At 38.3% G+C, this 12,732-nt stretch overlaps 1 protein-coding gene, 1 long non-coding RNA gene and 3 other non-coding genes across 8 annotated transcripts in view; all 5 read right to left on the bottom strand.

Annotated features, from left to right (window-relative positions):
- Positions 1-1,884: 1,884 nt before the first annotated feature.
- On the bottom strand, positions 1,885-1,969 carry LOC130921133 (small nucleolar RNA SNORD60). Its single transcript, XR_009064294.1, has one exon. It is a non-coding gene; the product is annotated as a small nucleolar RNA SNORD60 (small nucleolar RNA).
- A 48-nt stretch (positions 1,970-2,017) lies between these two features.
- LOC130920572 (uncharacterized) lies at positions 2,018-3,745 on the bottom strand. The gene is made up of 4 exons (XR_009064179.1): positions 3,406-3,745; positions 3,099-3,147; positions 2,289-2,352; positions 2,018-2,091 (listed from the first exon to the last, which is right to left on the bottom strand). It is a non-coding gene; the product is annotated as an uncharacterized LOC130920572 (long non-coding RNA).
- On the bottom strand, positions 2,162-2,246 carry LOC130921134 (small nucleolar RNA SNORD60). Its single transcript, XR_009064295.1, has one exon. It is a non-coding gene; the product is annotated as a small nucleolar RNA SNORD60 (small nucleolar RNA).
- On the bottom strand, positions 2,423-2,505 carry LOC130921135 (small nucleolar RNA SNORD60). The gene has a single exon (XR_009064296.1). It is a non-coding gene; the product is annotated as a small nucleolar RNA SNORD60 (small nucleolar RNA).
- Positions 3,746-9,221: 5,476 nt separating the features above from the next.
- The window catches only part of LOC130920156 (caskin-1-like), a 115,609-nt gene continuing 112,098 nt past the window's right edge, over positions 9,222-12,732 (bottom strand). For all 4 annotated transcript variants that reach the window (XM_057843106.1, XM_057843107.1, XM_057843108.1 and 1 more), the window contains one exon: positions 9,222-12,602. In XM_057843106.1, the coding sequence (XP_057699089.1) occupies positions 12,518-12,602 (85 nt within the window). In that variant the 3' untranslated portion in view covers positions 9,222-12,517. The remainder of the gene's footprint in view (positions 12,603-12,732) is intronic.

Below are 12,732 nucleotides of genomic sequence, written 5' to 3'. Positions count from 1 at the left end.
AAAATGGCAAAGAGGGCATGCCAAACCTCATGATTTGATTTTGATGGGTAAAGTTTCATCCAATCATCTCCCGGAAGTGGCAATAGCAATCAAATTGTCTATTTTTTGGTTTAGAGTTGTGCTGCAACGGTTAATCGATTAACTCGAGCATTCGATTAGAAAAAAAATATTCAAATTAAATTTTGTTGCTTCGAGTATTCATTTGATTAAAGTTGCATTTTAATGGTTTATTTTGAAAGTGTTTGCATTTTTATTGATTAGGGTGGATACACTGCCCTCTGGTCTGCCTCATTTCACATGGCTGAATCCAACTGCTCCCTGTTAAGACCAACATGAGCTAAGTTTTTGTTTGAGCTTGTTTTTTTTAATGCATTCGTAATTTAGTTCATAGGTATATTTAGCCATTATTTGTGGGAATGTGTCTGAACCATTTGTTAAGAACATTGTAAAAAAAAAAAAAAAAAAAAGTTACAATTTTATAGCATTTAAGCTAGCGGACTTTTCCCATGTAAGTTAGCCAATTGTTCTTTTATCATACATAGATCCTCATTTATTTTTTATACCGTTTGAGGCTCAGCTCAAGTACTGTATTTAATTCTTCCATGTTCCTTATCCGATTACTTGATTATTCAAGTACCAAGTTCATCGATTAATCCACTACTAAAATAATCGATAGCTGCAGCCCTAGTTTAGATGCAAACATGTCCTTCAGCATCATGCTCAGGTCTGAAGGGGTTAATATAATGTAAAAATGAGCAATTAGAAAATATAATTTACATAAAATGTTAATACTGTGGCCCACATGACCCAAAATGTGATGTGCCTATGTGGACACCAAAGTTTGTTTTTTTAAATTACCAAAAATAACATTTTTCGCATTATAAGGCACACCTGACTATAAGCCGCCACCCACCAAATTTGACCCGAAAACTGCAGCAGCGGATATTTACATCAAAAGATATTAACCGGTAACATTTTCACAGTGGCATTATATGACTGTCATAAGACCAAATGAACCAGCATGAAATTGCTTAAAGAAGCTTCATTTGGCCATCACTGCTCCCTTTGCTGCCACCTGCTATCAACACTGTTGTCCAACATGCCTCCTAGCATGCATTCCAGCAATACAGATGTAAATGACTATCAAAATCCATATTCTGTGCTAATTATTTCTTCAGTTACTGTTCCAGTTGTTCCAATAATTACTAGTTTTGGTATTTGGTAACACTTTATTTGACAGCGGTGTCATAAGACACTTATGACACGGTCTTGAGCATTAATGAATGCTTATAACAGATGTTAGTGTTATCTGGCAAATTATCTCACTTTTGGATGGATGTAAAAGATCCAAGCTGGACAGAAATGGAGTTAGTAACATAATTTGCCTGATGACACTTCATGACATCTGTCATAAGCATTCAGTAATGCCCAGGATAGTGTCATGTCATAATTATAACGGTCTTATGACAGTATTATGACAGCGGTCAAATAAAGTTACCTTTTAACCCAAAATAAATCAAATAAGCCACAGGATTCAAACTGAAGGAAAAAAGTAGCTGCTTATAGTCCAAAAATTGCAGTAGTCACCTGCCCTATTAGGGGTTCAAATAGATTGGACATCTACCGCCAATAATGTAATTGCATGTATTGCTTGTTTTTATTGACAACATAGAATCACAAGTACTTTAGTGTTTTTAGTTTTTTTTTTTTTTTGGTCACAGTTCAAAAAACTTTTGGTCACTTTGACGTTGAGACGAAGTCCAGTCTGTAGATGGTCACCACGTGTCCGTATCTCAACACACTACCACCTATAGTACAGAAAAACAACAAAAACACAATTAAGCATCTTAATTATAAACAAAAGCTGTGTAACGCTGCCTTCGGGAGCCTCAGTTTGAAAATGTCGAATCACTAGCTGAATCAGCTGTCATAGAAGGTGTCAGAAAATTTTGATTTGTCATCACAGGCTGGCGGAAAAAAACAACAAAAAAAAACACAAAGTAATTATTCAAACTCGCCTGCTCTCTCATCAGTGCAGGTAAAATTGCATCCTAAACTGGAGTCACTCCTTTTTAGTGGAACCTCTTGCTCCTGCAGAAAAAAAGAAAAAATATATATGAGGCGACTGAAAAATGCATGATAATTTTCAACAATGAACAAGAAGCCTCAGGATCTAACATAGAATCACAAGCTGAAGTTCAGCTGTCATAGTAGGTGTCAGAATTTTTTTTTATTCGTCATCGGCGGCTGGAAAAATAAAGTCCCGACAGTGCATGTTACAAACTTACCAGCTCTCACATCTGCTGCATTTTCATTAAGTCCAGACTCTGAGAATTTGCATCATGTTTTAGCCTGTATAACAGCAATATCAAATTACAACACAAGAAAGAGCTTTCCATTTTTTTCAACAACTGTAGTTGTGAAGCCTCAGGATAAAATGTAGAATCACAAGCTGACAACAGCTGTCATAGTAGGTGTCAGAAAAGTAATTTGTCATCACAGGCAGTTTTTTTTTTTTTTAAAGGGATCCTCAGTTTACAACGGTACCAACAATCTAAGGTTATAAATTGCCTAAACCCAGATAGCAGACAGACGTTGAAAATCGATCTTATATCGTTGAATCAACGTCACTTTTTGCACCCTCGATTAATGTTTTTTCAACGTTCAAATCCTTACAAAACCTAATCGTCATTTCGATTATTAATAATATTGGAACAACACTGAATCAATGTCGTTTTCGACCAAAACGTCCGCTCATCCATAATTCAATGGCTTTTCAATCATATTTCCCGGTCAATCATAAATCAACTATTTGTCAACATTAGTTCATCAACTATAAAACAATGTTAACCCAACCATCGCCTGACATACAACAGAACAACGTTGTTTCAACGTCACTTGACGTCCAAAATTTTGATGTCAACCATACTAATGATTTTGATGGAAAATCAATGTTTATTCAATGTCGGTCTGCTATCTGGGAAACTTTTGTAATATATTTGTGATACTTGTGATTTTGGCAAGTGAATTTCGGCTTACATCGTTGTAAAGCAAAGACCCCGTTTTGTGTATTTCACTTACAGTAAAGGTGGACTTACCTAGTAGTTAGGATTTCCTTGAATTCTTGATATTTATCTGCCTTTGACTCTGGAAAAAACAGGTGAAACAAGGTTAAACCAATTTTAAGTGAAAAAAGATCCGTTTCGTGGGACGTTCAGTTATTTGAATACAATTGTTGCAGTTGACATTAGGTCATGTTACTTAATAGAAACCATATTCATTCTATTTTTTGTACCGCTTTATCTAATTTCAAACATGGTAGAAAATTACAGTACAACTTTCGTCGAGCACGTGCTTAGACGCCACATGGTCTCGTGCGCACAAACGTGTAAGACAAAAACTCACCTCACTTTAGTTTTCTTTTTCTATACCATGCTTCAAAAAGTAAAAATAAAGAGCGTCTTGGACTGCCATTTGGCGCTAAATAAATTCGATCAGAGGAACAGAAATACACGTTAGCCTGTGTCTCCATCTCAGAAAGAAAGGAAAGGAAGCGGAAAGGAAACCAAGAGAAACCCTACTGAAGCGGAAGTCCCGCCCCTTCTCTCCCAAGCGTGAATTTAAAAAATAATTTCATTTCTACACCCAAAACTCATCTTTTATTTAAGAATGAAGGGAGTGCAAGGTGAAGTAAATGTTACAACGGCGAAATGACAGGAATGCGGAAGTAAATCGTGTGTCCTCTGTATAGATATCATATATACAGCTAGATTGCTGTGGAGTTTGCGGTGTAACTAACTTTCAACCATTTTGCGACAGAAAACTTTTTACGAAGTTTGGTTCATTATTATCCACATCGCATTAACGTGGCTATGTTTCCAGGCTTGTTGTTGGATTAAAAGAAAATAAGTTAGAAGTATTACTGGTTATTATTTCTTAAGGGTTTTTAATGTTTGCAGATTTTATCTGTTTTATTTGCTGTTTTGACTTTTATCGCAATTTGTTTTCTTTTTTTTCTTTTTTTTTTTTCACAATTAGGCTCGAGCGTATGACGTGGCACTCGCGAGGTTTCCGCCGCTATCGCCATTGTGGAAGCGAGAAACATAAACTGAGGCATTTCAACACAGGTCGCTCTTTAAAAATGGTTGGAAATTATTGTGCGCTAAAGAATTGCAACAACCGATCGAATAGAAAGGAGAATGTACAGCTCGACAGAACACCATTGAGTTTCTTCCGGATCCCTACATGGAGAAAAGGCGAGGGAAAGCTCATATCTGAACTTACCAAACGTCGAAGAATGGCATGGGTGGCCTCGATCAGAAGGAAGGGCATAACGTTTGATTCTCCAGTTACACACTGAGTTTGCTCTATGCACTTCCACTCCGGTAAGTTAATTTCGTTTGTTTACGCAAATTTCAGTAACTTTACGCCCTAAGTCGGCCTGTTGTTAGCTATTGCTACAGCTAAACAACTAGCATGCATACATGTGCATTGTCTTCATTAGACATAATTCCTGTCGTTGCTAAATGAAAAAGCTGTAATATTTTGACGTGAGAGAGTGGCAAAGAATTTGTACACAGGCTACATTTTATGCAGCAAAAGATTTGTACATCCGTGGTCACAGACTAATGTAAACACACATTGCCTACCTTTGCTAGAAAGATGGTGTTGCCGTTTACTATGGTCATAAAGTGAAGATCCTGCACCCATCCGCAGCAAAACTGTTCGTAGCTTTGTAGCGATTTGTAGTTTCGGAATTGCTGATGAGTGTAGTAACATATACCAAACACTAAATACAGCATGATGTCCATTTCGCGTAGTGGTGGAAGCTTGTCTACATCTTTATTCCATTTGTGTTCGGCTTGCTCGTGAGGGTCAACATTGTTCACATCCTTAAAATTGCTCACATATCTGTCCTTCGCCGTGGTAACAAGTTTGTCTCTGTTTCGAACTGGCAAGTTTTCCCTACATTTTTCCATCTTTGGCACTCGTAGTTGAATTGTATTTGCCGTTAAGTTTAAATGTCCCGTGATGCAGACGTGCTTCCGCAATGGTTGCGTTGTCGCAAATCTCGCACGATCCCGTGCTGCTGTGACGTAAACGCTCGAGCCTAATATCATTGTATAGTACTTTCCTTCCTTTTATTTATCATAAACCATGTTTGTCGTTGTTGTAAAGCACTTTGAGGATCTTTTGGGTTTTTGTTAAGGGATTTTTTTTTTTTTTTTTTTTTTTTTTTTTTTGGTCGGGGGAAATTGTGTATTGTACTGCGTTCCAGTTTTGAAGTACACGCTCCCGATGATTTAAATTTTTCTGTGGCTCGAATGGTTCTGTCCTTTAGCTATCCGACAAGTGTCGATATCTGCTCACAGTGCGCATATGACATCTAGCATCACATGATATCTGACGGACTTGCGTTCCAAGGTGTCGTACAGGGCACAAAAACATTGAAGAACACTTACATTTTTGCATAAAGTACAAAGAAACACGTAAATAACAATTATTCACAACTAAACAATAGGTAAAATGCTGATAGCATTAACTAAAAGCAAAAGAATGGAATGTTAACAGATTCAGAACACTGACTTCACCTTTCCAACGTGATTCAAAACAATTCTTTAAAAAAATATCTTATATTATAGTATACTACTATAATGATTATTCATTGCCAATCAGATTTTTCATAAAGGGTGTCATTTTAAAGCTATTCTTAGTGTAGAATCTGAATTCTGAAGCATGTGGGATTAACTCCAGAAATCGTTCATATGACGAACATGACGTGCTTTTATTTTGAAATGTTCACCTAAATGTTCGCTAACAGCAAACCGTAAGATTTACACTCTGCAGAAAAAAGGCTCTTTTTATCATTGCAATGTGGTGTCTGTGCTCATTTTTTTTCTTTTTTTTTCATTTGCAAATGCTGTTAACTAGCAAGTTTTTTATGTTTGAAGTGTCACTTTTTTTTTTTTGCGTTTTGGAGAAAACTGCCAATGTTTTATAGTAGGCGAAAAAGAGGTTGTCTTCTTTCCCCATTAGCCTCACTAACCAATAATTGTGCAAGTTCTCCCACTTGAAAATATTAGAGAGGCCTGTAATTGTCAACATGGGTAAACCTCAACCATGAGAGACAGAATGTAGACAAAAAAAAGAAAAGAAAATCACATTGTTTGATTTTTAAAGAATTGATTTGCAAATCATGGTGGAAAATAAGTATTTGGTCAATACCAAAAGTTCATCTCAATATTTTTTTATGTACCCTTTGTTGGCAATAATGGAGGCCAAACGTTTTCTGTAACTCTTCACAAGCTTTTCACACACTGTTGCTGGTATTTTGGCCCATTCCTCCATGCAGATCTCCTCTAGAGCAGTGATGTTCGGGGGCTGTTGTTGGGCAACACGGATTTTCAACTCCCTCCACAGATTTTCTATGGGGTTGAGATCTGGAGACTGGCTGGGCCACTCCAGGACCTTGAAATGCTTCTTACGAAACCACTCCTTTGTTGCCCTGGCTCTGTGTTTGGGATCATTGTCATGCTGAAAGACCCACCCACGTCTCATCTTCAATGGCCTTGCTGATGGAAGGAGATTTTCACTCAAAATCTCGATACATGGCCCCATTCATTCTTTCCTTTACACAGATCAGTCGTCCTGGTCCCTTAGCAGAAAAACAGCCCCAAAGCATGAATTTTCCACCCCCATGCTTCACAGTCGGTATGGTGTTCTTCAGATGCAATTCAGTATTCTTTCTCCTCCAAACACGAGAACCTGTGTTTCTACCAAAAAGTTCTATTTTGGTTTCATCTGACCATAACACATTCTCCCAGTCTTCTTCTGGATCATCCAAATGCTCTCTAGCGAACCGCAGACGGGCCTGGACGTGTACTGGCTTCAGCAGGGGGACACGTCTGGCAGTGCAGGATTTGAGTCCCTGGTGGCGCATTGTGTTACTGATAGTGGCCTTTGTTTCTGTGGTCCCAGCTCTCTGTAGGCCATTCACTAGGTCCCCCCGTGTGGTTCTGGGATTTTTGCTCACCGATCTTGTTATCATTTTGACGCCACGGGGTGAGATCATGCATGGAGCCCCAGATCGAGCGAGATTATCAGTGGTCTTGTATGGCTTTCATTTTCTAATAATTATTCCTGCAGTTGATTTCTTTACACCAAGCGTTTTACCTATTGCAGATTCAGTCTTCCCAGCCTGGTGCAGGTCTACAATTTTGTCTCTGGTGTCCTTCGACAGCTCTTTGGTCTTGGCCATAGTGGAGTTTGGAGTGTGACTGACTGAGGTTGTGGACAGGTGTCTTTTATACCGATAATGAGTTAAAACAGGTGCCATTAATACAGGTAACAAGTGGAGCCTCGTTAGAAGAAGTTAGACCTCTTTGGCAGCCAGAACTCTTGCTTGTTTGTAGATGACCAAATACTTATTTTCCTCTCTAATTTGGAAATAAATTCTTTAAAAATCAAACAATTTTATTTATTTATTTTTTTTCCACATTCTGTTTCTCATGGTTGAGGTTTACCCATGTTGACAATTACACGCCTTTAATCTTTTCAAGTAGGAGAACTTGCACAATTGGTGGTGGACTAAATACTTATTTGCCCCACTGTATTTACTAGCCTTAAAGGATAATAAAACAGTGCACAAGGTTATCCTTACATTTATTCCATTCACATCTGTACATCAATGCATCTTCACAGCAGAAAACATGAACCTTTAGACCTGACTGTGGCACAACAGCCATCACAACACATTCAGCCAAAAAATGTACATACTTGATCAGCTCCCCTCTGATCCATAATCCATATTGTTATTATTAGCATATATCTCTCAAATATATTTTTGCAATCTTTTCCCAAAAGACATAAAAATACGAGTGGACTTCTTTATCTGGGAAGATATCAGGGAGTTTTCATCTGCCATCTTGCCTACGTGGGTGGGTTTCACCACTGGAAATCGGGGCGAGGGTAGTAAAATTGACTTGGAACAGCTTAAAATAGGGCTTGCAAAAAATTGCTTCTCAGTGGTCCTATACTGAACAAACTTACAAGCATGAATACACTGGGAGATTCATGTGGGAACTCATTAGAGGAAACAAAATGAGTACGCAAACAACAACAGAAAAAGTATGAAAGAACACTACCAAGGCACAGAGATGCAAAGTAAACAAATCATTTACACACTGGGCTGTAGGTGAGGCAGAGGCAGTTGTACTAACCAACGATACAGGGAGCAATAACAGCTCGAACACCTGCTTCTATCATGAACTATACTGGAAAGCATTGAAATATAGGATTATTTTTTGAAAACAATTTTCACTGCAGCGGGACGAGAGGGATCACACCATGTGCTTATAGTGTCTTTGCATAATGTGTCATTTCAATTCCAAGCAAACACACCACCAAAACAACCAAGTTTAAAATAGTAGAATGTACGTTTTTCTGGAAGTCTCAAGTCTTTTAAATTACAAGCAAGTCAAGTTACTGTTTTAACTTAGTTTTCCTGTCTTTGGGGGTTGTTGTCATAGTTGTTATGTCTCGGAAATGCTCCAAAATCAAAAGAAAGTGACCAAGAAATGCCCGAGAATCTACTGGAAGTGACCCAAAATGAACAGGAAGTGACCCAGTAGTTACCCGTAATGAACAAGAAGTGACCCAGAAATGCTACAAAATCAAAAGAGAAAGATCTTAAAGCATCAGGAAGTGACTGAAAATGAATGGAATGGCTTAAAATCAACAGTGACCCGGAAATGGCCTTTAATTAACAGGAAGTGATTCAAAACCAACAGAAAGTGACCCAGAAATACCCCAAAAATAATGGGAAGTGACCCAAGAATAACAGAAATTTACCTGCGGAAGTTTACGGACCAGCAGAGCAAACTCTTTTTCTAGTTGTCATGTATCGTTTTCACAATTTGATCAAAAACATCATTCTTGAATCCACATGTATAATATTCATAGTCAAGGGCGTAGGTTTGGTCTAAACATTGGTAGAGACGATATAATGGCATAACTTGCATATGGCGGAAAACACAGACAAGGCTGAAAAAGCAGTTTCTTGCACCCCTCTTTAAAATAAAGTGCTGTATTTTATGCCAAAAGAACTGTTGTGTTTGATAGAACAATATGTCTATATGCTGCCATAGCAGTTTCATGGCGCATTATGCCCCCAAACTACTTTTAATTTGTCCGTTTTACCCTGGAGACCCTCGTTTACAGACACCGCGCAACCGCTTTTGTTTCAACCCAGCCATAAAAAGAAGGTTAGAAGTAAAGATGTCTGATCACGTCATTTTCAAAGTATCGGAATCGGCAAAAAAATATCGGACATGCCTTTTTTTCAACATATATATTTTTTAATTAAATCGTTTTTTAATTGTATTTAACGTTACAGACAAAATGTCTTACATTCATCTAGAGTCTTTAGTTTTGGCATAAAGTAGGGCTATCAAATTTATCGCGTAAACGGCGGTAATGAATTTTTGAAAAATTAATCACGTTAAAATATTTAATGCAATTAACGCATGCGCTGCACAACCCACTCACGCGTTGTTGCGTTCAATCTATAATGACGCCGTTTTACCTATGTATAGAGCTAACAGGCAGCTTAAAATGAGTAGAGAGAATTTTGGCAGTCTTTGGAGCCTCTATTTAATTGGCTAAAGCCTTAAAATCCCTCTCTCAACAATTAGAAATATCGTGGGAAGCAATGTGGAGAAGAACGGTAGTAGTTGGTCTTTTCATTAACACCCTATGTTACTTCCCAACGCAGAGAAGATATATCAATTGGTGCCACTACGCACAGTCGGGGTTGCACTTCCCATCATGCATTTGGGCAGAACAGTTAAATGGCTACAGTATCATTTACTGAAAGCTCAACAAACACACTAGATGGCAATATTTAGTCACAATATACAAAGTCACATTTATCCTTTAAGAATTACAAGTCTTTCTATCCGTGGATCCCTCTCACAGAAAGAATGTTAATAATGTAAATGCTATCTTGAGGATTTATTGTCATAATAAACAAATACAGTACTTATGTACTATATGTTGAATGTATATATTCGTCCGAGTTTTATCCATTTTTTTCTTAATGCATTGCCAAAATGTATATGATCGGGAAAAATTATCGGGAATGATTGGAATTGAATCGGGAGCAAAAAAAAAAAGCAATCGGATCGGGAAATATCGGGATCGGCAGATACTCAAACTAAAACGATCGGGATCGGATCGGGAGCAAAAAAAACATGATGGGAACAACCCTAGTAAATAGTTATATTTATTATTCAAAATAGCTACCATTTTTAGCTTCGAATCATTAATTGATGTCTAATTTTTAGTTTAAAAATTTACTTTATAGAATTATTTACTCACATAGTAAACTTTTAAACAAATTATGTCACAATGAAAAAGAGCACGCGAGAGCATAAATAAAGACGCCATGATTTTAACAAGATGTTGTTGCGTACTTCCCTCTTTTCGATCCAAAAACTCCATGTAGCATGTATCACCCAGTGTCAAGACACAGCTGTGAATGGCCACAGCTGGATTTTTTGGGGATTTTATGGGTGAAACATGGTAATATAACAAGGGTCGCGATGCAGAAATCGCAGACATCAAGGAGTAATTGAGATCTTCATTTTCATATACATTATTTACCATTTTAAATGTTTTTTTGTAAATTCTTCTTTGTTGGATCGATGATTTATCATCTAAAATATTGGGGGAAATGTGACAGTATTGAAAAAAATACAACGAAGCGATAGTTATGAGGTAGATAGCCATGTTTTTTTTTACAGACGCCAATTTTTTCACTGTGACGGAATTTGTTTAAAAGTTTAAAATATGCAAGTGAATAATTTTTTAAAGTCGTTTTTTTTTTTAACTAAATATTAGACATCATTTCATGATTCTAAGCTAAAAATGACAGACATTTCGAATAATAAATACGTTTACTTACCTTCTTTTTTAATGGCTAGGTTGAAACAAAAGCGGTTGCGCGATGTCTGTAAACTGGGGTTTCCAGGGTAAAACGGGCATATTATAAATAGTTCGGCGGCTTAATGCGCCATGAATCTGCAATGGCAGCATATAGCCATTGTTCAATAAAACACAACCTTCGGCTTAAAATACAGCAGTTTATTTTAAAGAGGGGTGCAAGAGCAGAAACTGCTTTTTAAGCCTTGTCTGTGTTTTCCGCCATATATAAAAGTGATCCGGGAAAAAATAATGGAAAAAAATCTGAGCTATCCAAGGACTGATCTACTGTACATCTTATGCATACTAGACTTGAACCAAATTGAAATTCTGACGTGTGATTCCATTTCACATATTTTTTTTTTTTTATGTCAGTTCATGTTCATGTCAGTGTCCGACGGAGGTGGACCCATTCTTGGATAGCTCCCGTTTTGTTTTGTTTGTTTTTGGGACTTGCACTCTGAAGCCACCGCGTTACATTAGCGCGATGCACATAATGCAAACAATGATCCAAATAAGGGACGGCTAGCTTGACTTAGCTGTTCCTTGTGGAGGCTGGCCTGACCGCAGTAGTTTTGCAGGTTAGCAAGTTCACAGTTTAATGTTATGCTAACTCTGATGCAGGTCAGACTTTCAGTGCCAAAACTATTGGTGTTTCCCCTACTTCCACATCATTGACGTCTTTTTACATTACTTACAGTGGCTGCTGCTGGCCGAAACAAAACAAGACTTCTAATATCCCTCTTCGAAGGGGGCGGAGAAGGCGGCATGTTGTCGACATGAATCTGTCAGGGCTGTGTGAGTGTGTAAATGAAAATAATTCACGTAATAATGGAAGGGTCTATTCTATCCATACAACATATGGGAAGACAATCTAACTTACCTATATAACTGAACTCATTATATAATGCAAAAAATAAGAATACTTAAAAGTTGGTGGGGACAATTTAAGCATCCTGAAAAGTTGGTAGTGTTATGTCCTTACTGTCCCTATGCAAACCTACGCCCTTGTTCATAGTATATTATTCCTGAAGTTATAGTCAAGCAAGTCCTAAAATCAGCAATTTAAGTCTAACTCCACTAAAGTAGAGTGACTTCAGCCCCCCCCCCCCCCCCCACTTCTAGTGTTTTGGTGTGCCCCAGAATTTCTGGCCACACATCATAGGAGTAAGTACATCGTGAATGATTGGAAGAAGGACACTGACATTTCGGTAAAGGACGATACACACTCGTAACTGGACGACAAAAACGGCCACAACGACGACATGAACGGAGACGGCGCGTCACGCACGCAGCGGGAGCTTCAGTGGAGAGCACCGAGCAGCAAAAATGCATCCTCAACTGTCTGCTTCCATGTGCTTGTATTTTCTTCTCGTCTGTAGAGATGAGAATGATTGTGCTTCTCAGTCAGCTCGGAGCATCGCAGGCTGTGTACTTTATTTGCGCGTGAAACACTTTTGCGGCCTCTGGAGCGGTGTTTCTCGACGCTATCTGGAGAAAGGGAACGGACGCACGGGGGGAGTCGGGACTCGGCGTGTCAGTCAAGCATGGCGTCCAGCTGGTCGGCCAAGTCGTCAAACATGCTGCCGATGTCGTCCAGTATGGAGACGGTTGTCTTCTTGCTGTGGAAAGTAGAGTTACGAGAATTAGTACACATGCAGTTTTACTTCATAGTTTCATGAGTTTTGTGCTGCTCAGGCGTGAAACATTCACCGCCAATCACAGCAGCCCTTGGCGTGCCCTTTAATAGCA

This window comes from Corythoichthys intestinalis, chromosome 8 (assembly GCF_030265065.1).
Source record: "Corythoichthys intestinalis isolate RoL2023-P3 chromosome 8, ASM3026506v1, whole genome shotgun sequence".
NCBI classification, from domain to species: Eukaryota; Metazoa; Chordata; class Actinopteri; order Syngnathiformes; family Syngnathidae; genus Corythoichthys; species Corythoichthys intestinalis.
Note: the sequence above shows the minus strand (reverse complement) of the source record. Positions and strands in the feature narration are given on the sequence as shown.